Source organism: Pelodiscus sinensis, chromosome 3, assembly GCF_049634645.1.
Source record: "Pelodiscus sinensis isolate JC-2024 chromosome 3, ASM4963464v1, whole genome shotgun sequence".
Taxonomy (NCBI): Eukaryota; Metazoa; Chordata; order Testudines; family Trionychidae; genus Pelodiscus; species Pelodiscus sinensis.
The window spans coordinates 98,658,509-98,685,863 of NC_134713.1; the positions used below are offsets into that span (position 1 = coordinate 98,658,509).

Sequence of the window (27,355 nt, forward strand, 5' to 3'; positions counted from 1 at the left end):
CAAAACCTGTAGGAAGATTCTAAATGCGTGGATTTTACACCCCGGCAGATTTCTGTTGTCCCAGTACACAACTTTCTCAAACAATGTGTTCCCCTCGATTGATTGAAATCAGCAAGCAAAGAACTTTAATTTGCAGATTCACAAATGATTTGGCTTGAATTAACATGTATTTTGCAACAGGGCACACATTTATTTGGAACTTTAATAGGCTATCAGACTGTATTGGCTTCATGAGCACTGGTAAATATTATTAGTCAAGTAATGGTAAGCAGTGAAGATGAATAGTGATGGAATACAGTTCTGATGAGCCATACCTAGCTCCTTTTGTATGTTGTCAGGGACTCCTGTAATAGTCTTTCTCCTTTTGACTTTCTTCGGCCGTCTTACCACAGTGTCTGTGTAAATTAGAGACCGCCGAATGCTGGCTTGGCGGTCGAAATTCTCCCCTAATGTGTAGTAGAACAAGCAAAGCAACATTACTTTGAAGCACGCTGACATCATGCACTTTCTTCCACTAGCTCATTGTAGAAATGAAAAAAAGGCATTAATAAATGATGTTAGCTCAGTCCTACAGTGAAGGTATATACATCGAAGAAAAAATACAGCATATCGTCATAATAAGGCTTGAAGAACACACATTATAAAAAGGTGCATGAGATTTTGACTTTTTGGACCCATTTCAAAACTGACTAACAGGTGCCATTCCAATAAAGTCAACAGGTTTGAATTTAGCTTCTATGGGTTGTATTTTTTTGGGGGGGAAGAGCAAATTTGATTGCTCTCTCAAAATGAAAGACTAATATTGTTCATTTAGGAACAGAAGTTGTAATGGCAGGAATAAAATTAGCTTCCTTCTGCAGCTCCATCATGGTCTAAACCTTGACCTGCAATACTTTTCCCCCCCCCCAGTCTGACCATTCTCAAGCAAGCATTGCCAAAGCAATGGTACTGAATTTGTATAACATAGTTATTTTATAATATGGGCAAACGTCCACTGGGGACCAGGATGAGACCAAACAAATTTTGTGTGTGATCTGTTATATTTCAATCTCAATGAAAGGCCCCAAGTATTAATAAATTATAATACTCGTTACTATCAAACCCTTATAAATGGTACATTCATAAATGGACTTCTACTGCATGGAGAACTCATGTCGTGTCTGCCAGAGTGCACTACTGGAGAAAGCCTTATGGTGACCATGTACTGTATCATAATGGGACCCAGCAGCAGCACCACTCTAGTTAAGGTTGAGAAGCTTTTCTTTAGAAACTCACTTTTTAAGAGTTCACAACTTGGCCATTTTAATTCCCAGTAGGATAAAACTTAGCTTATGAATAGTCAGCTGAGTTAATTCCGCCCCCCCTTAAAATTAGATCACAGTACTCAAACTTTTTTTTTTAATTTAAAAACCCACAAATAATTTTGAAAATACAAATTCACTCTGGATGAGTTTTAACACTTTCAAATCTGCCCCTAATTTGGGGGCAGAGTTTTAGAAACTGACATGCTACAAACATTTGAGCACGTGTATTTCTTTTGCCTTCCTCTATGCTTTTGTTCAATTAAAAAAATTAACGGCCAAATTATGTACCTCTGAAAAACAACGCAGTAGCTAATTTCCTTCTCATACATCTTTCTCTTGTTTTCCTTCACATCATAGTGATGCATGTCATATAGGTAGCCTGGAAAATACTATAATTTCTACAACACTTTACATTTTAAAATATAACCATAATCTTTGCAACTGTAACAGTATATCAATTTCATCTCAATGTTTGGCGTTCTACTAATTAAAGTAAGGCCAGATTAGGAGGGGAGGGGGCAACCCCCAGGATCTGTGCTATAGAGGCTCCAAAAGATTGTGGCAGAATATCTATTTTTAGAGCACACACTACTACTACTCTAATGGAATGTCTACATTGCAGTCAGGTGGTGAAAAGCAGCACTTATAAGACTATTCAAAGTACCTCAATAAAATAGCAGGGTAGCCATGGCAACATGGGCTAACCACTCAAGGATATACCCAAATCCTGTGCAAGTTAGTGGCCTGCAAATTCATGCCAATTTGACTACACTGCTATTTTTAGCAAGCTAGCTCACATATGGCAATCATGTATTATGATTGGTGTATAGGCATACCCGGGGGTATGTTTATACACCAAACACACACCTGCGGGTGCCCTAAGTCAATGGACTCAGGCTACAAAATTGCTGTATAGACATTTGGGTTCAGGTGGGAGCCTGGGGTCAGGTGGGAGCCCAAGCTCCGGGACCCTGTCAAGCCTGAGCCCAAACATCTACATGGTAATTTTACAGTCCCACAGCTCCAGCCCCACAGGCCTGTGTCAGTTAAACCAGGCCAACTATGGCTCTAGCAGGCATCTTTTAATCCAGTATAGATGTACCCTAAATGCTATGAAATGTTGGGACCCTTATTGCTTGAAGGTTCAGGATAATTTATTAATTCAGCCTTCAGATGAACAACTAACACTTCTACACATATTATAACAGGTCCAAATAACTGGATGGCACTAAAAATAGATTTTTTTCTGTTTCTTCAAAAAAAAAAAAAATTCTCCCATTTAAAAACAAATAATTGCATGGAAGACAGTAGGTTCTGAGGAAACCCAAACATAAAACGAAAAGAGAAAAAAATATCACAGATCCTCCAGAATAAAATAATATTTTTAATTGCAATTTAAGAGAATTAAAACAAGGAAATCCTCTCTCTCCATACTTGTTTGCCTTATTCTGCCTTTGTATTTTACAGTATGGATTATGTAATATATGCAAGTCACTGTTAATTATGGATCCAATCCTGCAATTGTTACTAATACTCTCAGTCCATAGTTTAAGTAGAACTACTCATGTGAGTAAAGGCAGTAAGATATATTGATTTGTATTGAAGAAGAATGTTAAGCGCCAAGTGGAAAAATTTACAAACTAAGTTAAACTAATCCAGTCAAGATGTGTCAGTCTTATTTTTACCACTGCTGGAGGCTAAAATACATATTTATCAGGATCAAATTAAAATATCTAAAATAATAATTTTTTGTTTTAATGGTTTATAATAAATATCCTTGGAGTCCTCATTTGAAATCTGTGTGTCTTACTTGTTAAATCATGGGACACAAGGTGAACTGACCTAAGCACATGCTCTTCATTTTCACCCTTGCTTATCCTGTCCGTCACCACCAGATACTTTTATAGCTGGAAATTAGTCCTAGAAAACCAACTGCAGCAGACCCCTCTATGTATCTCTTGATTAACATGTAGAATGTTGTAAAAGCACTTGCTGGCCCCCACTCCATCACTAAAAAATGAACTGAAATCCCTTATGAAGCAAGCGCAGCTCCTGTTTACCCAAAAGACTGAATCCATTCTCAAGCCTGGATGTCTAGCCACCAGCTTGTCAGCCTAATACAGTAACCATCTTCAGACCAGCCACCGGATTTGTAATACTAATGTGTTAATTGCAATCTGTTCCACTAAAGAGCTAAACTGCCAGAACACTGCCATGTGGTGCACACCCAAGTAAGAGGCCTTGTTGCATCTTCATTATTAATGCATTTTCAAAAAAGGTTTTCAATTTCCAAAAGCCACTTCTAGTATGTTATTTCAGTCAAATAGTAACCAATAGGGATTTCTGTCCCACTTCTGTGCAATGTAAGAGTCACTAGCTATTAAAAAAGAGCAACCAAAGGAACAAAAGTTTCTATATATGTTGCACAGCATGGTTTAAAGAGTGGCACAGAACTAAATTTTCACTCTGCATTTTCTTCCTCCGCTGTATAACTAAGTTTAACAGGAAATTTATAAAACTAAGTTACTGGGAGAAAGAGTGAATATTTTGAAATCTGTAATAGACAGCAACAAAAGATAGATTCCCTTCACTATGGTGCTCAGTTCTTTACTTTAAATGAAACAAAGTAACAATTTCAGAGACAAGGAAATCTCATGGCTCATGTAGAGTAGTTAACACACCTAGTAGTAATTTTGCTTTGCTCTAACCACTTTCATAGCTCCTTCTATAAAAGGAATAGAGTGCAAAACAAGCACTTCAAAGAAAGCAAAGTGTGTTACATAACTTGATAAAATTACAAGTTTAGTTAGTACAGATTCACTAACATTTCCAATACAGCTAAATTAAACCTGTGGCTGTTACTTGATCTCTTATCTTCTTACTCGCTCTCCTTCTTTCTTTCCATCTGTTTGTCTTCCCTGTACATTTGCAGCACACAAAGGTCATTACTGTGAACTGCAGATTACTCAGTTTATAAGTATGATGTCCTCCTGCTGTCAAAATATTTAAGCCATGCTCAGACTTTACTGATAATGGCAGATAATCCATTGTTCCCATAATACCGCCTTCTGCACCTGTGCATCCTATAGTCTCAAGATAATGCCAATTGGTCTTTAGTATTTCAGTGTTGCATTTGTTCATGCTGTTTATTTAAAACATTTAGTTATTTTCTGTATTTTCTTTTATGTCTATGACATTTCCTCTTGATTTGCAGATTTCTTTGTAGTGTTCCTTATTGGCCTGAAGTTGCATAGCACTGTAAAATTTCACCAAATGGAAACATTCAGCATTAATTTTATGTGGTTCTTTCATAAAAATATATTAATAAAAAAGATGTGTATTACATAGTGATTAGTAATCAAACAGGAGATGTGAACACCCCCTTTTAATAAATTATTAATATCAAGTATCACACGCTGTTGAGTACAATATAATGGTAAGCTTGGAGTCAAAGGGAAGCTGCATGATGTTTGAAATAAGTCAGGTACTGAATTATTCCTTCTGTTTATGGCATTCAAACATAGGCCATGTCTGTACTTACCCATATCTCAGCACTCCTAAGATCAATCTTCTGGCATTCCATTTAGCAGATCTAGTAAAAACCTGCTAAATCAAACGATGAGGGTGCCCACATTGGCGCCAGTAATTCTACTCCTCGTGAGGTCTAAGGGAAGTAGACAGGAGCATTTCTCCCGTCAACCACCTGCTGTGGGGATTGCGCTAAAGTGAGACTCAAGGTACGTTGATTCCAGTTATGCAATTAACGTAGCTGGAGTTGCGTATCTTGATTTGAACTTCCGGGTAAGTATAGACATGGCTATAAACACACATTTCCTGAACAAACTATAATATATAATCTTTATAATATTCAGACACAAGGAAAAATTAAGTGATGGTTTTAATATTTCATGAAAGTTCTAATTTGGGATATATCAAAAGCTTTTCTGGGTCTTGCTGGTTTTCAGAAGCATAACTTCCATAGTCTTATATGGGAACTATGCGGCTACAATAGCCCACAACATTTTTTACACTAAAGATCAATTATATTACTGACACTAAGGAAATATTATATGCATATATAACAGTGGTAAATTTTCTCCCAAGTGCCAAAAATATAAGCAGCACAACAACTCTTTTTATTCTCTCACTCTTTCTTGATAAGCCTCTTGCTATCAGTATTAAAAGGTTGAGGGTTTTTTTTGGCCAAACTTTGAAACTCTCCCACTTTGGGGGACAGAAACCTTTTGGTAACTTACGCTAATAAATCCTGAAAATAACTGCCAGTATTAAAGTAGATGATTTTCATTGTATCCATTACCCTTTTTCATTGTAGTCTATTGCAAAATGTAATTGATATAAATGTTCCTGTTTGATCTCATCTATTTTTTTCCTGTTTCAAGACCACCGTGTTGGTTTCCTTTATTAAATTAAGTATCTGACTAGGGATCACAAATCACTCTTGAAATAACTAGTATTTATAACTTGTAACTAGTATTTATTTCAGGTGATGTAATTAAATCATAAGCTTCAGGTAAAAAAAAAATATGAAACAACACTAATTAGGATGCATCTTCCCTCCCCACTCCAAGAATTCATTCAAAAAAATCTATGAAATTAAAAGCCTACCAGTTACATTAATAGGAACCACATCTGTTTGGACTGCTTGTGCTTGCTGTCTCATTTTCTCCTCTGGTGTCGGCAATGGAAGTGACTTGGTCCAGTTAGTTTGGGTGTTAATATCAAAACATTCATTTGAAACTGGTGTTCTGGTTCTCTTGATGCTAATAAGCTTTTCCTCTTCAGGGGAAGGGACTGAACACTACAGAAGGAAACAGATACAACAGTATGAATTTCTCATAAGCAAAAAATGTTAAGACAAACTATGATAGCCTTATTCAAAATGAACAGTATTTGACACTGCCAAGTCCTTGGACTCAGGGGGTATGTCTACACTACCCTCCTAGTTCGAACTAGGAGGGTAATGTAGGCATACCGCACTTGCAAATGAAGCCCGGGATTTGAATTTCCCGGGCTTCATTTGCATAAGCGGGGAGCCGCCATTTTTAAAACCCCGCTGGTTCGAACCCCGTGCAGCGCGGAGGTGTACCGGTAGTTCGGAGGTGTACTGGTAGTTCGGAATAGGAAGCCTAGTCCGAACTACCTAGTTCGAGCCCCGTGTAGCCGCGCTGCACGGGGTTCGAACCAGCGGGGTTTTAAAAATGGCGGCTCCCCGCTTATGCAAATGAAGCCCGGGAAATTCAAATCCCGGGCTTCATTTGCAAGTGCGGTATGCCTACATTACCCTCCTAGTTCGAACTAGGAGGGTAGTGTAGACATACCCAGGGGGACTACTTGTGGGGAAAGATACTATTCAGCAAGAATAAGGGTATCACAGCGTGCCCATAAAAAGTATGATCTCTTTTTTTGTTAATGAAAACTTATTTATCAAACAAAATCTGCTCAGATTCAAGAATATATGTTAAAGTAGCAAGAAAATGATCTTGAGCATGGCTAATTATAAAATTATTTATTAAAGTATTCCTTTTTGCAGTTGTTACTTTGGGAATAACTGTATTATGTACTATAGTGATAGAAATGTAGCCGTGTTAGTCTGGGGTAGTTGAAGCAAAATGAAGGACAATATAGCACTTTAAAGACTAACAAGATGGTTTATTAGATGATGAGCTTTCGTGGGCCAGACCCACTTCCTCAGATCAAATAGTGGAAGAAAGTAGTCACAACCATATATACCAAAGGATACAATTAAAAAAAAATGAACAAATATGTACTGTCAGATTAGTTAATGTACACAGTTTTAGCAAGAAGCCTGTTATGAAAAAGCAGTTTTTGATGCAGCTCAATGAAGCAGAGAACTAAAATAAAGCACAGGGAGAGTAACCTTAACCTCTATCAGTGATAAGGAAAGGAGAGAAATCCTGACTCTCATCAGTGATAAGGAAAAGGATCTACATTGATATACCAAAGAACAAGAACAAATAAGTTATATTTGAAAGCTGACCAAGAAACTCTAACCACTATTGAATTTTACTAGGAAATCTAATTACCACCACACTATCAAGGGATTTGCATACCTTATCAAGTCATTCCTTATCAAAAGACCATGCTTTGTGTCCATGTCACTATTTGGGGGAGTAAGTGGAGTATAACAAAGCCTGCACAGTATTTTCACTACTCTAAGTAACAGTGCCAAAAAAGGGTTTTGGATGAGTGACTTTTGTTTAGTGATATTACATGGTCCAAGTTCTGGGGTCATGGATGGTGGAGTGGGAACGAATGTAACTTCTTTCTGATCTGAATATGCTGATGGAATGAGACAGACTAATTGCAAGGGCAGACGGACCTGTGTACATGCAGGGCAGAAGGTGCTTGGAGGTGAGGGTCAAGATCTCTGAGCAACCATTCAGTAATTCTCAGCTTTTTTTCCCTGGAGCCTGGGAATTTATTGTAGCCAACCCCCGTGGTAAGGAAGGAGAGAGAACTGGAAAAAGGTCTCTATTTATAAGGAAAAACATTTTTAAGAGTTATGAGACATTGTGGTGTTGATGGGCCTCTTTCTGACGGCGATGATCCAAGATGCTCCATCTGACCTCTCTACTGACATCTGTGTTTCAGACCATCAACCAGGGATACTATGCTAGGTGAAGTTACCCATCCAGTCCCTTTGTCATTCTGCCAGGGAGAATAGACCCTTATTAGGGTGGGACTATCTAAAACTAGCTCATCAATGAGCGATCTGATCACTGTTCCTGCTGATGTCAGTCACTCCTCATAGCTCAATTGCCATACAGGGAGGCTGAATTCATGACCCTCTCTAGGTGCTTTGTAGCCACCACTTATATGCCAGGGGCTGAGAATTTTGGGAGATGTCTGTACAACTTATATAGGCAGAGTTTTTAATTTTCCTGGAAAGCACAACAGTATAAAAATGGTGTAGCAGCTATTATGCTACAACCATTGCTTAATAGATGGGCCGTAATCATCTCATGTTGTACTCCCACTGTTAATTTGATCCATTCTCCCTTCCCCTTACTTAGGCTACATCTACACCACTGCAGGGATCGACACTCTGAGATCGATCCACCAGTGGTCAATGTAGTGGGGCTAGGGAAGACCGGCCAGGTCAACCGCAGACTGTTCTCTGGTTGACCCTATTACTCTACCCTGGACGAGAAGAGTAAGGGAGGTCAAGGAAAGGGTTTAGTCCATCGATCCCCCATGACAGTAATTTGACTTAAGGCACATTGACTACAGCTATTTTCTTCATATAGGTGGAGTTGCATAACCTTAAGTTAACTTTCTGGTATAGTGTAAATGTAGCCTTAGTACGCTCTTGGGGACAAGGGCCACCTTTTTATGATTTGTTTGTACAATGCCTACTCCTGCTATGGGCCTCCTGATGTAAATGATAAATGACACTAATAATACTGCACTTCCATGATACAGGAATATGCTTTGAAGTGTAGGATTTTCTTTAGTTTAAAACAGGGATGAGGAAGATATGGCCCCTGGTTTTCCTGGATCTGGGTTGCCTGGCTGAGACTTAGGGCCTTTCCCAGCATTGGGAGTTCGCGCTGGCACGCCAAGCTCTTGCCACCTCCCTGTGGGTCAGCGGCCTCTGGCCCAAAAAAGGTTCCTCACCCCTAGTTTAAAAGAAATAAGCAAAAAACGAAAGATTCTATACATTTTAATTTTTCTATTTCTCTACTGAATATTATACGGATGATATGGGTGTGCTCTCTGATCTATGGGCACTTCCATTCATATTTTGGAGGGTCCAAAATCAACAGAATCTTAGTAAGTTCATTACATATAGTTTAGGGACACAATCCTGCATGAAGCTTCAAGGCCAGATCCTTGTGGCTATGCTCCACTGAAACCAATGGGAGTCACTTCATGCAGAGGGTTGAGGTCTTAATTATTTTTACAAATCTCAACCATCAAAATATTTTTTTCCCGATCGCTGAGGCTTTTAATAAAACTGCATGAAGTGGGCAACTGAGGAAAAACTAACACTACCACAGTAGGAAAGGCAGCTTATATGCCATGTTTCAGCCCAATTTCATTACAAAAAAATATAAGTGAGTTATAATGAAAATGGCAAATGACTCTGAACTGTAAGTGATGTTAACCTGCATTGCTAGAGTACAACAGAACAAAAATAAAAAAGGGCATGTGTGGTTGTTTCAAAGGGGTAGTCAGAATCTGTTTGATGATGAATAATATTATTTCGATCCAGAGGGTTTTCTCTCTCACTGGTTCATTTGCCAAGGGACATATTTGAAGCAATGTTTTTTGCCCTTTGTGTGTGGTGATAAGCTCCAGTAACCTACTTTTCCTCTTGTTGGTTGATAGTGTCAGAATTGATAACTGTCACTCTGAAACTATTTTGTGCTCTAGGTCTCAGCTGTCATCAGGCAATCACCAGGGGCTACTCCACTATGACAAGTGACAGATAGTCAGTTAACAAGCTCGCCTTCTCTCTCAAGGAAATCACTCCAACAAACAGGGCACAGATAATTTGTATTTAAATGAAGCTGTTGTACAGTGGAGTGATCAGGTGGAGGGGAAACAACCGCATCTAGAGTGAGAAAACGCTAACTGTGGTGGAATGCTGACTACCCAATGCTCTGGGGCAGCTGCCTACATTTTTAGAAAAATCAGGATTCAGAAAACTAACAGGAGGGAGAGTGGGGGATGAACTGACCAGCCAAGTGAGCAAACAAATCTCACAGGTGATGAAGAGCCTTATGAAAAATGATTCAAAATACAATTTGTGCTGACTGCAGCTAACATGCCCTTTCAATGGAAAGCTGGATACTATTCTCTCAAGCTAGAGGACACATTTGTATTTCTGATAAGGGGGAGTTTTGGAAATTTAGGAGCTTGGGGAGTGGAGTGGGATAAGAAATCTTGTTCCCACTGCAGATGATTTCTCCCCTGTTATATAGGCTTCCTGAAGCACACAACGTCCCTCACTTCCAAGGACTGCTCCAAGAGTGGTACTAACTAGTGATACTGATGGGGGTTATGTATACTTTTACATATCAGTGCATGAAAAAAGGCATGACATTTACAAAGCTACGCACAGCTCACCTATAGCAACATGTGCTGGAAAACAGCAGCCTGGGACCATTTGCACTGAACTGGTTCACCTCTAAATTAGGTGATTATAGGAGATACAGATTTCTTGCCAAATATGGAAGTAGGCTCTTTTAAATATTTCAAGGTCACCTACTTTTCTAGACTAGTGCACATAGCCTTGTAGGCAGATTAGATGAGTGAATGTCTTTTAATCAAATAAGACACATTACATCAGAATGGTAATGCAAGTGTCAATATATAAGAGATTATACTATACATCTAGCAAATCAGTATAGCCATAAACAGAGTATTTCTGAAATGATAGAAAGCAACTTTCCCATTTTAAAAAATTCTGTTTCGTACTAGTTTTTTATTTTTAGACCAATAGGGCCACATTTCAAAATATGGCTTCTAATCTGTTTGCATACAACTTTGCACGAGCTATTGCTTGAATGCTAAGTTTTCTGTTGCACATGCAAATCATGAACTTGGACCATATATACATTTTCATTGATGCGCACAATGGAAAAAAAGATGAATGCATAAATAGAGGTTGATGTGAGATCTCCCTCCTGGAAAATGTGGTTCACAACCCTGTCCACATATCTATACAAACCACACCATCACAGGACCTAACCACACAAGCCACATTATCAAGGGCTCATACAATTACACATCCTCTAATGCAATATATGTCATCAAGGGCCAGCAATGCCCCTTTGCCACGTATATAGGCCAAACTGGACAGTCTCTATGACAAAGGATAAATGGACACAAATCAAACATTAGAAATGGTAACACACATAAACCTGTAGTAGGGGGATATTTTAACCTGCCTGGTAACTCAATCATGGATTTAAAAGTAGCCATTCTACAAAGGAATTTCACTAACCAGTTTCAGAGAGAGATTGCAGAACTAGAATTCATCTACAAATTTGACAGTTACCATGAGCTTGAATAAAGACATTAACTGGTTGGTGTATTACAAAGACAATTTCTCCTGCCTTAACATCCACATTTTCACATAAAAAACTATGAATGGGACACATCCAGTCCGCTTAATTAGCCTCATTAACATGGAAGCTCATGTTTCTATGTATTTTTGTTAGTCTCTAAGGGTATGTCTACACTACCCCCCCCTAGTTCGAACTGGGGGGGGGGGTAATGTAGTCATACGGAGTTGCAAATGAAGCCCGGGATTTGAATTTCCCGGGCTTCATTTGCATAAAGCCGGCCGGCGCCATTTTTAGGTCGGACCCCGTGCCGCGCGGCTACATGCGGCACAGACTAGCTAGTTCGGATTAGGCTTCCTATCCGAACTAGCTGTACGTGGAACGAGGTGTACCCTAAGGTGCCACACTACTACTCGTCATTTTTCAAGTTGCAGACTAAGATGGCTACCCCTCTGAGACTTTACCCACAGTTTGTGTAACTACTCCACTTTGTGTGTGTATTCTGCTTTGGAATTCTGCTATTTTCATGATGAATTTGCATTCAATTACATTAAATTCTTCATCTATAGGTCCATTTAGTGGCAATCTTCATGTCCCTTTGGGTTTGGGAGAATCCTTATAATTAATTAAATATTTACCATTTTCAATCTCACTTACCAACTTTGCTATTGGTATCTGAATTATTCACTTCCAAAATAATATCTGAAACCTCATTTCTTCTCTATTTCCAGATCAGGCAGCTAGAACTTTTTAGGTACAGTCAGTATTTCTCACATTATTTATCTAAAAATGGACAACCTGGACAGCTTCATCTCTAGTTTTCTTGACTAATTACCAGCCCCATGGCCTCAAAATTCTTATCATTCACTGTCATGTTAAGGAAGCATTTTTCTGGGAGCAGAAATTACTTAGATACAAAGAAACCATCAAGTCTTCTACTAGCATTTTTATCGCCTCTTTCCTCTGCTCCTACAGCATCTTTACTTATTTCCTTGGGTATTAGAATTCTACCATGAGAAGAAAATGTATTATTTTAAAAAATGCCAAGTGGTTTAGAGGCATTAGTCCCTTAATTTTCAGTAGGACTCATGCCTCTAAATCACCTTGGCTGTTTGAAATTCCCATCCAACATATGCATGAACTTTCCTTTTGGACAGTGCTCTTCTGTTAATCTCTTCACTACATTATCTCAGTGCCTTATGGTTTCCTAGACAGCAATCTTTAGCACATTTTGTTTCTGCTATGCAGGCACAACATCACAACTGCCAGCCTGCCACATCTTTGGGCTATTAATGCTGTATAACAGTCTCTATACTCTGAAGGAAATTTTTACTAATCAAGATCAAAAGTGTTACAAGAGCCAGTTCAGCAAGCCCAGAGCTCCCACAATTAACATCAATGTACTGTTTTCAAAGGGGCCTAAAGATGCTAGGCACCCTGTTCTTTGAGACTCCTTGGAAAAATCCCAGCTCTAAATCTCAATTTCTATGTGTAAATACTATTAATAAATGTTTCTATTTATGATCTCCAAGGTCCTCATTGCTGCAGAATGCTGAAAAGAGAGCAGTTCTGATGAGCAAAGTGACAGACATATTTTCCCCCATTAAGAAGTGTGAAGTACTTTTTGCTACCCAATGTTTGTTGAAATAAAGGCACATTATGATGCATATCTGGGTCCCTGTACTTTGGGCAATCGGCATTACTTAATGTCAAATCTTTCTAGTCCTAGTCCAAATCACACTGTTTGAATGTTTTTGATGACTAATAGAACTAGATCACTGTCATCAAATAGCCATTACATAAAATACACTGCTCATTTAAGAACTGTAAACAAAAGTGAGTGCTATCAGGATTGCAAAGGCAATGAAAATGTTAGTTTATCAAGTAAACAAAAGAATCCTGGGCTGCAGACAACTGAGCTAATGGGAAAAAAAGGACATGACTGGATTTAACATTACTTTTGTTTGCTGGTTGTTTTTGTTTACTTTTACAAAGAAAACAGCAGCCAGTGAGGAACAAAGAATAAAAGCACAGCGAGATTCCAAATATGCTAATGCTACAGTAACATCAAGCTGCAACTAGGACAGCTGGATGCTTCTATTGTGGCTAGGTACCTTGAGGCTCCATGGAACCAAGGAACAGCAGGCGCTAATGCAAGACTGAGATATGCAGTCTAACAGACTAGACTGTTGAGTGAGAGAAAAAGAAAGAATGAGTGAAAAAGAGAATGGACAAGAAAAAGCATGTAAGGAGACAAACATTGAAGTGATAACAGTATACACACTTTCAGAAAGCCAGAGAGAGAATCAGTGACTGAAGTAACACCTTTTTGATTGTATCTTTTGTTGCAAAGAAATCAGATAAACCCTGTCTAGCAAAAGTACAGACATGATTGTCTGCCTTTACAAAAAGAGAATTAGCAGAATCAATCAAGTTTTTACAACTGAGATTTGAAACACAACAGGACAAATTCATCCTTATTTGGTTCAAACTGTAATTTAGAAGCCATTTCATGGGATGAGGGCATTTTAAGTATTTTGTACTATATAAACTGTCTTTCAGAAATCCATACTTGTTAATTCAGTCTCTCTCTTTTTTTTTAAAATAGGGTAATCTTGCCTATTAGGTAAACTTCACTGGAACAGTCATCTGGAATATCAGACACTCCAACAGTCCAAATCTTTCCTAAGCAGACACACTGTGTAGTATTTTGTGATATGAATTTCATTCTCTGGTGATTTAGCTGAGAGAACTATACTTACACTTAGCACCATGATTCCATGCCAACTGTCCAGAAAATAAAGGCAAATGAATTATCCAACTACATGTGACCTAACCTACTACAAAGGTTTAGAGAACATAGAAACTTGAGTTGTCTATTTTCGGAAAGTACTAAGCTCTATAATATAATTTTTCCTGGCGCAAAAATGGAATTACACTAATTTAAGAGAAAGCTTCCAAATAGTAAATAAGAATTACTTGATCCATTCACCATTCTATTATTCTCCAACTACAACACTGCCTTCCTCTGATCTGTCTATTTAATGTTTGCTTTGATTGCTTTTGATAAGTGGCAGATATCATTAGAAACTTCCATGAAGAGAAACTCTGAACTCAAATCCAGGCTGTTGCCTGAATACTTCCTCCCCTCCCCCCGCAGTACGTGAAAACTTACAAACTCTAGTCAATGGCTATAGCTACAGTCTTAGAAGCCTTTGACTTTTTTTTTAAATCAAGGGGGTTATACATCAATTTTAGCGAATGGATTTTAGAATATCACTTTTTAGAACTTGCTACAGATGCAAAGAAGAAAATGAACCACTGAAACTGTACAGTGTAAAGGGAGCACCATAGTGCAATTTTGCTAATGAGTAAAATCCTACTAAGTTTTAAGCTAGACTGAGAGAGCTAATGGTGCTCAGTTAATTAGTGTCACTAAAAACTGTGTCATCCTTGCATCTGTCCATTCTCCTTCACATAAACCATGCTTTGAGTAACACAGATTAATAGGAAGATGTTTTAATTTGCAATACAAATGCTAATGAAGTATAATCATTTATAGTTAAGCAGTTCAGAATGCATAGATTAACTGAACAAAATATTACCAATTCTTTTATTAATTTTAAAACAACATACCACAGAAAATTAAGGATGACGTTTAGTCTTTAAACCGAATTATCCATGGCAATTAGTCCTTAGTAAGTCAGTTTACCTATAAACAATCTTAACATTGTATCATACTGCACTAATTTTACACATGTTCTTCTGTAGATTATGTATTTATAAGGGCAATCAGGTACTTAAAAAAGCTTCAACACATGCACACAACTCACATAGCAACAATTATGAATATGTAGTCAATTTTTATAATAAAAGGATTATATTATATTATATTATATTATATTATATTATATTATATTATATTATATTATATTATATTATATTATATTATATTATATTATATTACATATCTCCTACTAATTGACTTTTCAGATTATCCTTGTTATGTGCTTACTCTTACTTCATAGTACATACACAATGGTTGTAAATTAGATATTACAGCACCACTAAAAGCACAGCTAAAGTAGAACCACAACATAGCTGAAGTTTCTGCAAAGCCAGAGCATTCTCATTGATATGGGGCAATGTGGAGAGTAGAACAGAAAAACTATGTGATTGTACCAGTCCCTTTATATTGAATTCAAAGGAACTGCATACCTCACAGAGTAGATATGATTATATTTAGACACACATACACAAACAAATGATATATTGTTAGTGTTAAACAAGCAAAAAGAAAAAAATAAGCTACTGTAGAGATAAAGCTGTGATATGAACTGACAAAAGGATTCCAGACTTTTACTAGGAAAGCAATATTTTGTTCCAAGATATTACAGGATACAATATCTTCAATAGTGCATGTGCTCTAACATTTATGCACAATGGGATGAATTAAGGACAGGTTACTATATCTCAGCATGAGATTTTCTTGCTTTTATACAGTTAACTCAGAACTTTAATACTATTGATACATCGTGTTTCTGGAGTTGAAATAACTGAAATCAAATGAAGACTGTAACACCATCTTAATACAGGCAGTCCCCGAGTTACGCGGATCCGACTTACGTCGGATCCGCAGTTACGAACGGGGCCGTTCCTCTCCCTGGTCTCCAGCAGACCAGGGAGAGGAAGCAAAGCAGCGGAACACGTGGGCAGCGGACAGGGCTGCAGACCGGGTCTGCAGACCAGGGGGATGGAGAGGGGGGGGGGGGGGGCAAAGCAGAGCCAAGCCGCGGAGCGCCCGGCCAGCTGACAGCCCAGACGCTTTGCCCCCCCCCCCCCGTCCCCCTGGTCTGCTTTGCGCCCCCCCCCCCCCCGGTCTGCAGACCAGGGGGAGGGGGGGGGGCAAAGAAGAGCCAAGCCGCGGAGCGCCCGGCCAGCTGTCAGCTGCCCGTGTCCTCCGCGGCTTGGCTCTGCTTTGCCCCCCCCCCATCCCCCTGGTCTGCAGACCAGGGGGACGGGGGGGGGGGACGGGGGCAAAGCAGAGCAAAGCCGCGGAGCACGCGGGCAGCGGACAGCCCAGACGCGTCTGGGCTGTCCGCTGCCCGCGTGTTCCGCCGCTTTGCTCCCCGTCCCCCTGGTCTGCAGACCAGGGGGACGGGGAGCAAAGCAGAGCAAAGCCACGGAGCCCGAGGGCAGCAGGACAGCCACGGCGCATCTGGGCTGTCCCGCTGCCCCTGTGCTCCGTGGCTTTGCTCCGGACACCTGTGGTACAGCAGCTGGGGTGCTGCCAGTTGGTCCCGTAGCGCCGCTCTGGGCGCTACTGGACCAACCGGGCAGCACCCCAGCTGTTCTGCCCCAGGCGTCCTGATTCAGCCACTGCTGGTCAGATTCAGCAGCGGCTGAATCAGGACGCCTGGGGCAGAGCAGCTTGGGTGCTGCTGGGTTGGTCCAGTAGCGCCGAGGAGTGGCGGCGCTACTGGACCAACCCAGCAGCACCCCAGCTGCTCTGCCCCAGGCGTCCCCAAGTCAGCCGCTGCTGAAACTGACCAGTGGCTGACTTCAGGAAGCCCCTGCCCCGGGCTTCCTGGAATCAGCCGCTGATCAGTTTCAGCAGCAGCTGACTTGGGGATGCCTGGGGTTCTTAAGTTGAATCTCTATGTAAGTCAGAACTGGCGTTCAGATTCAGCCGCTGTTGAAACTGATCAGTTTCAGCAGCGGCTGAATCTGGACGCCAGTTCCAACTTACATACAGATTCAACTTAAGAACAAACCCACAGTTCCTATCTTGTACGTAACCCGGGGACTGCCTGTATTACAACTAAACTGTTCTTCTCCATCACACTTCATTTGTTTCAGTAATTTCCAAGTACTGAGACAAATGCCAGTGTTACTGAGTTGAGACAGGGCACATAAATACGAAGTAAACTCACGTGCATTGAGACAAACCAATATCACTGTGAGCTCTTTCATTCCCTTATAGTCTCCTTAATGCATTTTCCCCTAATCTCCCATCTCCTTAGTATGGCTGCCAATTAATTGCAGCTAAGGCAAGCAATGAACACAAAACAAACTAAGTAGATTTTTTTTTTTAAACTGCAGAAATTAATGGCAGTTTTAATCATAGTTAAAAATAATAAAATATATATTTAAATTTAAAATAAAATGCATTGTATGTATTGTACATTTTCAGATATATTGATTTCAATTATAAGACTACAAAGTGTACAGTGCTTACTTTATATTATTTTTATTACAAACATTTGCACTTTTAAAAAAGAAATAGTGTTTTTAATTCACCTCAAATATTTACTGAAGCGTAATCTATCATGAAATGCAATTTACAAATAGGGAATTTTTTTTCTGGTTACGGAACTACACCAAAAACAGAGCAGTGTAAAACTCTGAGCCTTCAAGTCATTTCAGTCCTACTTCTTGTTCAGTCAATTCTTAAGACAAATTAGTTTGTTTACCTTTACAGGAGACAATGCTTCCTTTTATTTACAATGTCACTGGAAGTTAGAATAGGCATCTATCTACATGGCAGTGTTGTAACCAATACTGCAAAACATTTGTATGCCCCTTCCTGCTTCAACCACCATTCCAGAAGTTATGCTTCCATGATGAAGTTCAATTGGTATTTTATTATTGCTTTTCAGTGCAATTAAAACTGTAATTAATAGCAACTTTTTTTAATCTCACAATTAATTGTGACCTTTTTTTTTTTAATGGTTTGACAGCCTACTCTTTACCTTTCGTTCAATTTCTTCATAGTCATCTTGGTAACTGCCATAGGCTGCACTGGAAGAAGAGGAGAAAGTTGGACCCTGAGAGTAATATTGTGAACTTCGATAGCCATCCCGCCGCAGTTTGTCACATTCTGTACATTGAAGGGAGAGAAACAAAACAAAACAAGAGAGAAGAAAGATAACATTATTCTCATTCTCTTATTTGATTTCAGTGTCTAATTTAAGAAAGGCATAGGGATCAGTGTCACATCAATTTATTTTTACTTCTCTAATCATAAAACTCACTTGATATAAATGTATGTAGAATAACGCTCTGATGCATATGAGTCTTGTAACTAAAGGGCTTGATTCCTCTATAATGTACTGTACAATGACAACAAATACTAATCTGTACTTATAGTTAAATTTTTCTCTGGCCAGTTTCTAATATGAATTATAATATTAGATTACAGACATCATACATACATTCTATTTTACATCAAGTATGCAAACATGTATGTATGCATACTTAATTTTACATTAAGTATACATACTTACAATATATAATGTACACAATATATTGTAATTACACACATACAAACACATCTATTGATAACATATTACAAAGGCCAATCAATACCTATTACTTTTTACAGTGCTGCAAATCTAAAAATACTCAATATTTACAGTGAGTGTGGTGATAGGAACTTTTATGATACATTAATGTTGTCTAATAGATAATGGGAGACAATTTTGAAGTTCTATACATATATGCAGGGCTTAACAAATCCACTTATCTACTCGCCCGGGGCGAGTAGATTTCAGCTGGTCGCCCCATTCATTGGCGGTTCACGCATGCGCAGTGGTTTTCGCCATGATCATTGAGCCCTGCATATATGTACAGTACAGATTTAATTTATTTCAGTTGGCATGAGCTCTAGAAATACTACAGATAATTGGGAGAGAGAACAAGAGGGTTGTTTTTTTTTAAATTTGTGGTCTGGCTTATTGTCTTGGCAGATGGCAGCATACTACAGTACAGGAAACCAAGGTGTGCTAGCAACAGTGGGTGTATCACTCGCCAGACTGGATACCTCCATAATATGCCCTTCACTTGGACTGCAGATATTGCTCACTGCTCAAGCACCATCTGTTAAGTGGCTCTGGCACTGGCCATTCATCCAGCCTCCCAGCCTGAGGAAGACACAATGTTTTCAGGGAGACAGACTGGAGTGTGAATTATAGAGATCCTCAGAACCTCAGACCAGCCTTTGTCAGGCCAAATGTAAAGTTAAGAGTCTTTCACGTAGAGGGAATATAGAGTAAAATTGAGGAAAGGATTAAAAAACCCAACCCAAATTGGCCAAAATCCCAGTATCACTTCATTTCCCTGAATAAAATTTCTATAGCTGTGTTCCTGTCGGTGTACTTTTCTTAATTGGTATTCAGTGTGACTGTGCTCAAATTTAACAGATGCTGGAGCATAAGGAAAAATTAAATGTTCAAGATGTGACAACGAAACTGATTTGTCCAGTGGAAATGTTAGTTTTATATTTCCAGAGACTGAAATCTGAATCTGTTGAGAGATTAGGAAAGCACAAACAAAAATAAATATTTATTACACCTCTACCAAAGTAACTGAAACGTCTCCTGGACATTATACGTTGTCATGATGCAAACAGCTTTTGTCATTACTTACTGGAGAAGATGTGTTTTTTAAATAGTCTTTTAATAGTTTCTTGCCTACTTCACTCCCATCATTTTCCCATATAACTTCAATTTTATTTTTTTTATTCATGGCACCTTTTAAGAAGGAATTTTGCTTGTTGAATCATTAAATGGAGCATCAACTTGTAACCAGAGAATAATTTGGCTTTGTTTTACTGTTTATTAAAAGGTTCTCAACTCTTCTACCATTTTCAACAAGACTGGGGATGTTAAATATTGGTTAATTGAATAGTCGATTAACCTCATGAATTCCTACTGGTTAGTCAACTATTCTGTAGTCCCGGGGGGGGGGGGAGGGGGGAGGGAGGGACTCTAAGCTCCCGGACCTAGCATGAGCCAGAAATGAGCCTGGCTGCCTGCCCACCTGGCTCCTAATACACTTTAAATACAGAGCCGCAGCAGGGTAGGTCCAGGACCCAGTACAAGCCAGGACTGAGCTGGGCTGCTGGCCAGCTTGCTAAAAAATTTATTGGCAAGGGGGTGGGGAGGAAATGCATGTAGTCTGTAGCATTAACCTGTAAGCTTTTGCTTATCAGTTAATTGACTATACAATTACATCCCTAAATAAGACATCCATAAAGTAGTTTGTGGGTCATCAAACTCAAGAGAGCCTCCAAAACAGAAAGCCCTTTTTTCAGGATACAGGAATCTGATTCTGAGACAAAGCCTATTTTGAACTGCTGTGTTTTTAATGGAATGCAATACCATGTTTCACATTTAACTTAGAGGTACAGGATTATGGCATGTAACCTTTTTTTTCCTTTTTATTCTCTATGAACATTACGAATGTATCATATTTCAAGGCCACCTCTCAGGTTCAAGGTCTTCTGTTCTTACAATGAAGTCACACAACTGTCTTGGATGCCAAAACACATCATTACAGACAAAATCCAGGATATGATGGTAAATAAGCCTTCCTGCTACAGGTGAACCTCCCTGGTCCAGCACCCTCAGGACAAGGAGGGAGCTTGCCGAGTCAGAGGTGGTCAACTTTGGCCCCTCTGCTGATAGACTCCGGTTCTCCTGTGGTCTGTCAGCAAATCTGGATGGGCTCCCCTCTAGGCCGCAGCTGTGCTGCCAGCCCTAATCCCAGGCTCCCCGCTGCTGGGTTCTGCAGCCAGCCCCGGGGCCCCAGGGTTTCCCTGCTACCAGACTCAGTTGTCCCAGGACTGCTGCCGAGGTCTGCAGCAAGCTCCCAGCCTGCCAGGCTATGCCGCTTGCAGTTGCAGAGCTCCACTGCTGCTGGGCTCCTGGACGGGCTGCCGGCTCTGCTCCCTGCCGCCAGTCTTTCAGGGGTCTTTTGTGTGGGGGATCTCTGGTCTGGCAACATCTGTGGTCTGGTACTAGGGATGTTAAATTTTGATTAATTTCCATCGACTACTCGATGAGCTGATAAGGCAGGTGCTTCGCTATCCCGCTGCACCTCTCCCTTTGAAATGGCAGCTTTTGTACATTTCAAAAGGAGAGGAGCAGCAGTCAGGACCCACGCGAGTGGGACTTTCAATCCCTGCTCACGTTGTTTCCCTGCTGCCATTTGCCTTCCCTGCCCCCTGCAGAGATAGTGCTGTGGGGAACTGGCTTTTAAGCCGGCTCCCGCTTCCCCCCCCTCTCCATTGCTGCCTCTCTCTGCTAGAGGCAGAAGGGAGGGGGAGGAGGGAGGGGAGCAACAAAGTTGTGTTCCTACTCGACTACATGATAAGCATTAGCTTATCGGGTAATCGACTAATCGCTTACATCCCTGTCCACAGATGTTGCCAGTCCTGGACCACAGAGATTCAACCTTTAGTACGTTCCCATCTGTCCATAAGAGCAGCTCCTTTTTACACCCCTGTAACTAATCCTGGAACAACACATAATGACCCTGTAAAAAGTCAACAGATTCCAAATGAAGGTGCAGCATTTAAAGATAAATTGCAAAATATAATAAACGTGTGTGGGTTGTAGTTGTTGTGGGAGTGACAAATGGCAATTTCCTGGAATATCCTAGTTAAACTTTATTGGAATATGTTTAAACATTTTAAGCCTACACTATATTAAAAATGCAACTGTTTATGCACTACTGAGGGACTGTATGTAATCCAATGAGGCTGGGGAACCATAACTCTCCAGGAACAAAGAATAGTGAGGATTCATTCGGGTTGAAAAACAAGTAGAGCGCTACCACCACTTCGAGAGATGCTCATTTCTACTGGATTTTATAGGAACTAACAAAGAAAGGAGTCTGTGTAAAAACTGATTTAGGACCCTTCCCCCTGATCCAGCAAATGGACGGGACCTGTAGTCTAAAGGAGTCCTCGAACCTTAGAGATGCATTCGAAAGAGTAATTGCCAACAGGAGTCATAAGAATGGCCATACTGGTTCAGACTACAGGCAGTCCCCGGGTTACGTCCCCTAGTAACAAACCGGGGGGGGGGGGGGGGGGGGGCACTAGTGCGGGGTGCCTCCCCCACTGTCGCTGCCTCCGGCGGCGCTTCCCCCCAGCAGACCAGGGAGACGTGGAGCTAGCGCCCTCCCCTCCCCAGCAGACCAGGGAGACGCAGAGAGGCTTTCTCGCCGCGGAGGACACGGGCGGAGGGACCGCCGAGACGCGCTGCGGTCCCGCCGCCCGCGTCCTCCGCGGCAAGAAAGCTGCTCCTTGTCTCCCTGGTCTGCTGGGGGAGGGGGGTGCGCAGCCTGGGGTAGATCAGCTGGGGGGCTGCCGGGTTGGTCCCACAGCGCCGATGTGCGGCGCTAGTGGACCTACCCGGCAGCGCCCCAGCTGCTCTGTCCCAGGCGTCCAGATTCAGCCGCTGTTGAAACTGATCAGCGGCTGATTCCAGGAAGCCCGAGGCAGAGCAGCTCTGCCTCAGGCTTCCTGTAGTCAGCCGCTAGTCAGTTTCAGCAGTGGCTGACTTGGGAACACCTGGGGCAGAGCAGCTGGGGTGCTGCCGGGTTGGTCCAGTAGCGCTGCTAAGCAGCGCTGCGGGACCTACCCAGCAGCACCCCAGCTGCTCTGCCCCAGGCGTGTCCAATTCAGCCGCTGCTGGTCAGTTTCAGCAGCGGCTGAATCTGGACGCCAGTTCCAACTTACATACAAATTCAACTTAAGAACAAACCTACAGTCCCTATCTTGTACGTAACCAGGGGACTGCCTGTAATGATTCGTCTAGCCTAGTACCTGGTCTCCTAACAATGACCAATGTCAGATGCTCCAGAGGGAACAATCAGGTAATCAAGTGACCCATCCCTTGTTGTCCATTCCCAGCATCTAGCAGTGAGAGACTTAGTATAGGGTTCTAACCCTGACCATCTTGGCTAATTGCTGGTCCTTCCCCAAAAAATAAGGATGCTAAAATGCTGGACCAATTTGGTCACAAGGTCTATTCCACTGGGGGGGCTTCAACTGTTGGTCTTGAACCAGCAGGCACTCCTCAGTGGGCATGCGTGTAACTCCTGGAGTGCTCTCTCCAAATTCCAGTAGTTTTTCTCTTCCGACTCTAGGCAGGAGTTCTTGGAGTTGCTACAGGAAGACCGCCCGGTCACCAAGACTGCCCTGCAGGTGGCCCTGGACACTGTGGACTCAGCAGCATGCACGATGAATACGGCTATAGTGATGCTGCATGACTCCTGGTACTTCCTTATGCCAAAGAGGGCCTGCACCCCACACTGGACCTCAAAAACCTAAACACATTCATAAGAATATTCAAGTTTCTTATGTATCCCATGCCTCTATCATCCCCGTACTGGATCTGGGGGATTGTTACACTGTCTACCATCTCAAGGAGGCATACATTCATATCACCTCCATTTTGGGGTGGCAGACTTGCATTTCCAGATCACGGTGCTGCTCTTCAGCCTGGCCATGGTGCCCAGATGTCTGTGAACTGCACGGTGGTGGTAACTGCATTCCTGTGTAAGAACAGGGTGCAGGTCTTCCTGTACCTGGGTGACTTGCTCATCAAGGGCAGGTCATGGGAGCTGGTGCTCAAGCACATGGAACTGGTCAAGACCCTGTTCTCCTGATTCTCAAACATACCAAAATTCACTCTTGCTCCAACACACAGAACAGAATTCACTGGGGCCCTTCTTGACTCTACCCTGGCAACTGCCTCTCTGCCCAAGTCTTGGTTCCAGGCCATGATGGGTTTTATCTCCATGCCACAGCAATGCCTGACCACTCTGATAGTGACTGGAGCCCCAGACTCGCTTGAGTGTGTTGCTCCATGCAGCTTTGAGGGCTGGAAAGGGTGTGGGGAAGAGCAAGTGCTAAGGGCTGATTGCCCAATGTCCCACCCCCCAACTCCTTGCCCCTGGTCCTGCAGTGGCTGTCGTCTATGCTACGTTGGATAGAACGAAAAAACCCTCCCAGTTACAAGCTCTGTCAGAGAGCCACTTTTACCCACAGTTGTGGTTGTGGTAGTTTTGTTTCTTTGTCTTGTTCACTCACATGGGGTTTATTTTATTTTTTCCCTTTATTTATTTAATTGTAATGGAAGAGATATGGTAAAAAACCTCTGAAAGACTCCCATTTCATTTTTAGTTGTAACAACAGGTTAGGTGTATGGTCTGGAAGATGCATTGCAAATATAAATGTTTTTAAGCAGTCAACAGTACTATATAAGCATTTTCTCATGCCTGGGAGGCCTTTTACTACCACCCACACTGCTGAATTCTGGTGTAATGCTAGCACTTGTCACAGACAGCACATAAGCTAGTCACAGTACTCTCCCCATTACATAAGTCTGTCATTCAGAACAGGGATTTTGTAGACAGTATTAGTGTAGTGTGTCAAAGTGGCGTTCACGGTGAGGGTTCATTGGAAGTCAGTGCAGCCCTGTAATAGAATGTGGCACTATAAACAATGATTTAAGAATTGTAGTACAACTAAGGGTACATCTATCCTGCAGGGCTTAACTCGAAATAAGCTACACAAATTGAGCTATGTCAATTGCGTATCTTATTTCAAAATAGCTTATTTTGAAATAAGTGCTGTGTAGACACTCCCTATTTCGAAATAGAGCACTCTTCCTCTGACTTCCCTTACTCCTCATACAACAGGAATAACTGGGCCTGTTGAAAATGCAAAAGAAAACTCATAAACCTGGAAAAGATACCTCATCATTCTTGTACAAGACACAACTCCCATCTCACGTTAAACTCTAGCTGACCCTCAACAGTCAATGCACAGTAGCAACTATTGCATCCACAAGCAATTTACTGCATTTCAAATGACTTGAGTCCATATTCTTACACCATAATTTGAGTCTCTGATCAATTGAGTGAACAGAAGGCACTGAATGTATACCTCATTAATTCATTTGACATGGTATTACTGTGAAAAAAACAGGATTAACTTATGCATTTTCTGTCTAGTCAGACAGACAGATTGAATTTCTCAATGGTGAAAGAGAGTGCATATCTTGGGGGATAGGCTGGAAGGGTTTTTGTGCAGTTTCTCCTCTGTTCCAGACTTACCATTTAGTTAATATTTCATACCAGCAGAACTTCCAACAGTTAAAATTAATCTCCATGTCTTGAAAATGTATGTGAAACAAAATTTATTGCAGTATAGAGCAACAGCTAAGCATGCAGCAGAACTGAACAGAGTGACATGGATCTACAAACATTTTCTGAATGTTTTCCATACAGTACAATCACATTTACTAAAAATTCCAAGATGATACATAATAAGTTTCATGTGTTTTCTTGTACCTAAGAACATAAGAAGGGCCATATTGGGTCAGACCAAAGGTCCATCTACCCAGTCATGTCTTCCCAACAGTGGCTAAACGATGTCCCAGAGGGAGTGAACAGACCAGGTAATCATCACGCGATCCCTCTCCTGTCATCCATTTCTAGCCCCTGTCAAACAGAGGTTAGGGACACCATTCCTACCCATTCTGGCTTGGACCTAACCTCCATGAATTTATCTAGTTCTTTTCTGAACCCTGTTAAAGTCCTGGTCTTCATAACATCCTCTGGCAAGGAGTTCCACAAGTTGATTGTGCACTGCATGAAGAAAAACTTCCTTTTGTTTGTTTAAAACCTGCCACCTATTACAGTAAACTTCTGATAATCCGGAACCTTTAGGACCCAGGGGGTGCCGGATTATCAGATATGCCGGAGTATCGGAAGGGGGGACTATGAGGGGTCTGGAGTGGGGTGGGGGGATGCCACCCCAGAACCCTCATATCCTCCCCTTCCGATAGTCTGGCTCTGCCCCAGGTGTCCCCATTCAGCCGCTGCTGGTCAGTTTCAGCAGCGGCTGAATCGGGTACGCCTGGGGCAGAGCAGCTGGGGTGCTGCCGGGTTGGTCCCTCAGCACCGAGGAGCGGTGCTACTGGACCAACCCAGCAGCACCCCAGCTGCTCTGCCCAGGCATCCCCACGTCAGCCGCTGCTGAAACTGACCAGCAGCTGATTCCAGGAAGCCAGAGGCAGAGCTGCTCTGACCCCGGATTCCTGGAGTCAGCCGCTGGTAATTTTCAGCAGAGGCTGATTCAGGAGCTGCGCTACTGGACCAACCCGGCAGCACCCCAGCTGCTCTGCCCCAGGTGTCCCCAAGTTAGCTGCTGCTGAAACTGATCAACAGCTGATTCCAGGAAGCCCGGGGCAGAGCAGCTCTACCTTGGGCTTCCTGGAGTCAGCCTCTGGTCAGTTTCAGCAGTAGCTGAATCGGGGCCAGCTGGGGTGCTGCCGGGTTGGTCTCGCAGCCCCGAGGGACAGCGCTACGGGACCTACCCAGCAGCACTCCAGCTGCTCTGCCCCCGGCTTCCCGGATTCAGCCGCTGGTCAGTTTTAGCAGCGGCTGAATTGATGAAGCCGGGGGCAGAGCAGCTCCAATGGTCCGGCTGCCCGGAGCACTTCCGGGTTCCTCATGGTGTCAGACCATCAGGAGTGCCGGACCATCAGATGCCGGACCATCGGACTTTTACTGTAATTTCATTTGGTGACCCACAGATCTTATGTTATGAGACTACCTAATCAAACCCACACAACCTGTGTGCTGTTTTTGTGACTTCAGTTATGCACTTTACTTTAATCCTTTGGAGACGGAGTTATTACTTACAAAACTTGTCCTAATGTGATTACTTATGTAAGTAAACTTTGAAGGGTTTCAGCATCAGTCCCAAGCCCAATATATCTTCATATACTACACATACACACCCACATATGTGTGCATAAATGTATGTGAGAGAATATGCACTAGTATGTATAAATTATAGATAAAGGGTCTGATTCAAGTAATCCTATTTCTCCATATTTTAAGCAGTTATCAGTAAAAATGCTTATGTTCCCTGAATTAATTTAACAATGGATACATATACAATTTTAAAAGGCATTTTGGGTAGCTAAAGCAAAATAAATAAGTATTGCTCAGAAATGCCTGCATCAGGTGCCTTGTCTTGCATCCAAGAAAAATTAATTCAACTACAACTTCAGACCAACTGATAAAATCCAAAATTAAATGCCAGCTGGCCCATGGTAATTTCTACCAGCACTGCGAATGCATGGGAGAACAGATGTCTCTATGCAAAGCTGCCTCAGTAGAAGAGGCTCT

General features: G+C 41.6%; 1 protein-coding gene across 11 annotated transcripts in view; it reads right to left on the reverse strand.

Moving 5' to 3' along the window:
- The window catches only part of NHSL1 (NHS like 1), a 263,051-nt gene that overhangs the window by 16,449 nt on the left and 219,247 nt on the right, over nt 1-27,355 (reverse strand). For 8 of the 11 annotated variants that reach the window (XM_075924282.1, XM_075924280.1, XM_075924289.1 and 5 more), the window contains 3 exons: nt 18,112-18,239; nt 5,931-6,123; nt 315-446 (listed from right to left, as the gene is read on the reverse strand). In XM_075924282.1, the coding sequence (XP_075780397.1) occupies nt 315-446; nt 5,931-6,123; nt 18,112-18,239 (453 nt within the window). The remainder of the gene's footprint in view (nt 1-314; nt 447-5,930; nt 6,124-18,111; nt 18,240-27,355) is intronic. The other 3 variants (XM_075924284.1, XM_075924283.1, XM_075924287.1) reach the window with 1 other exon arrangement.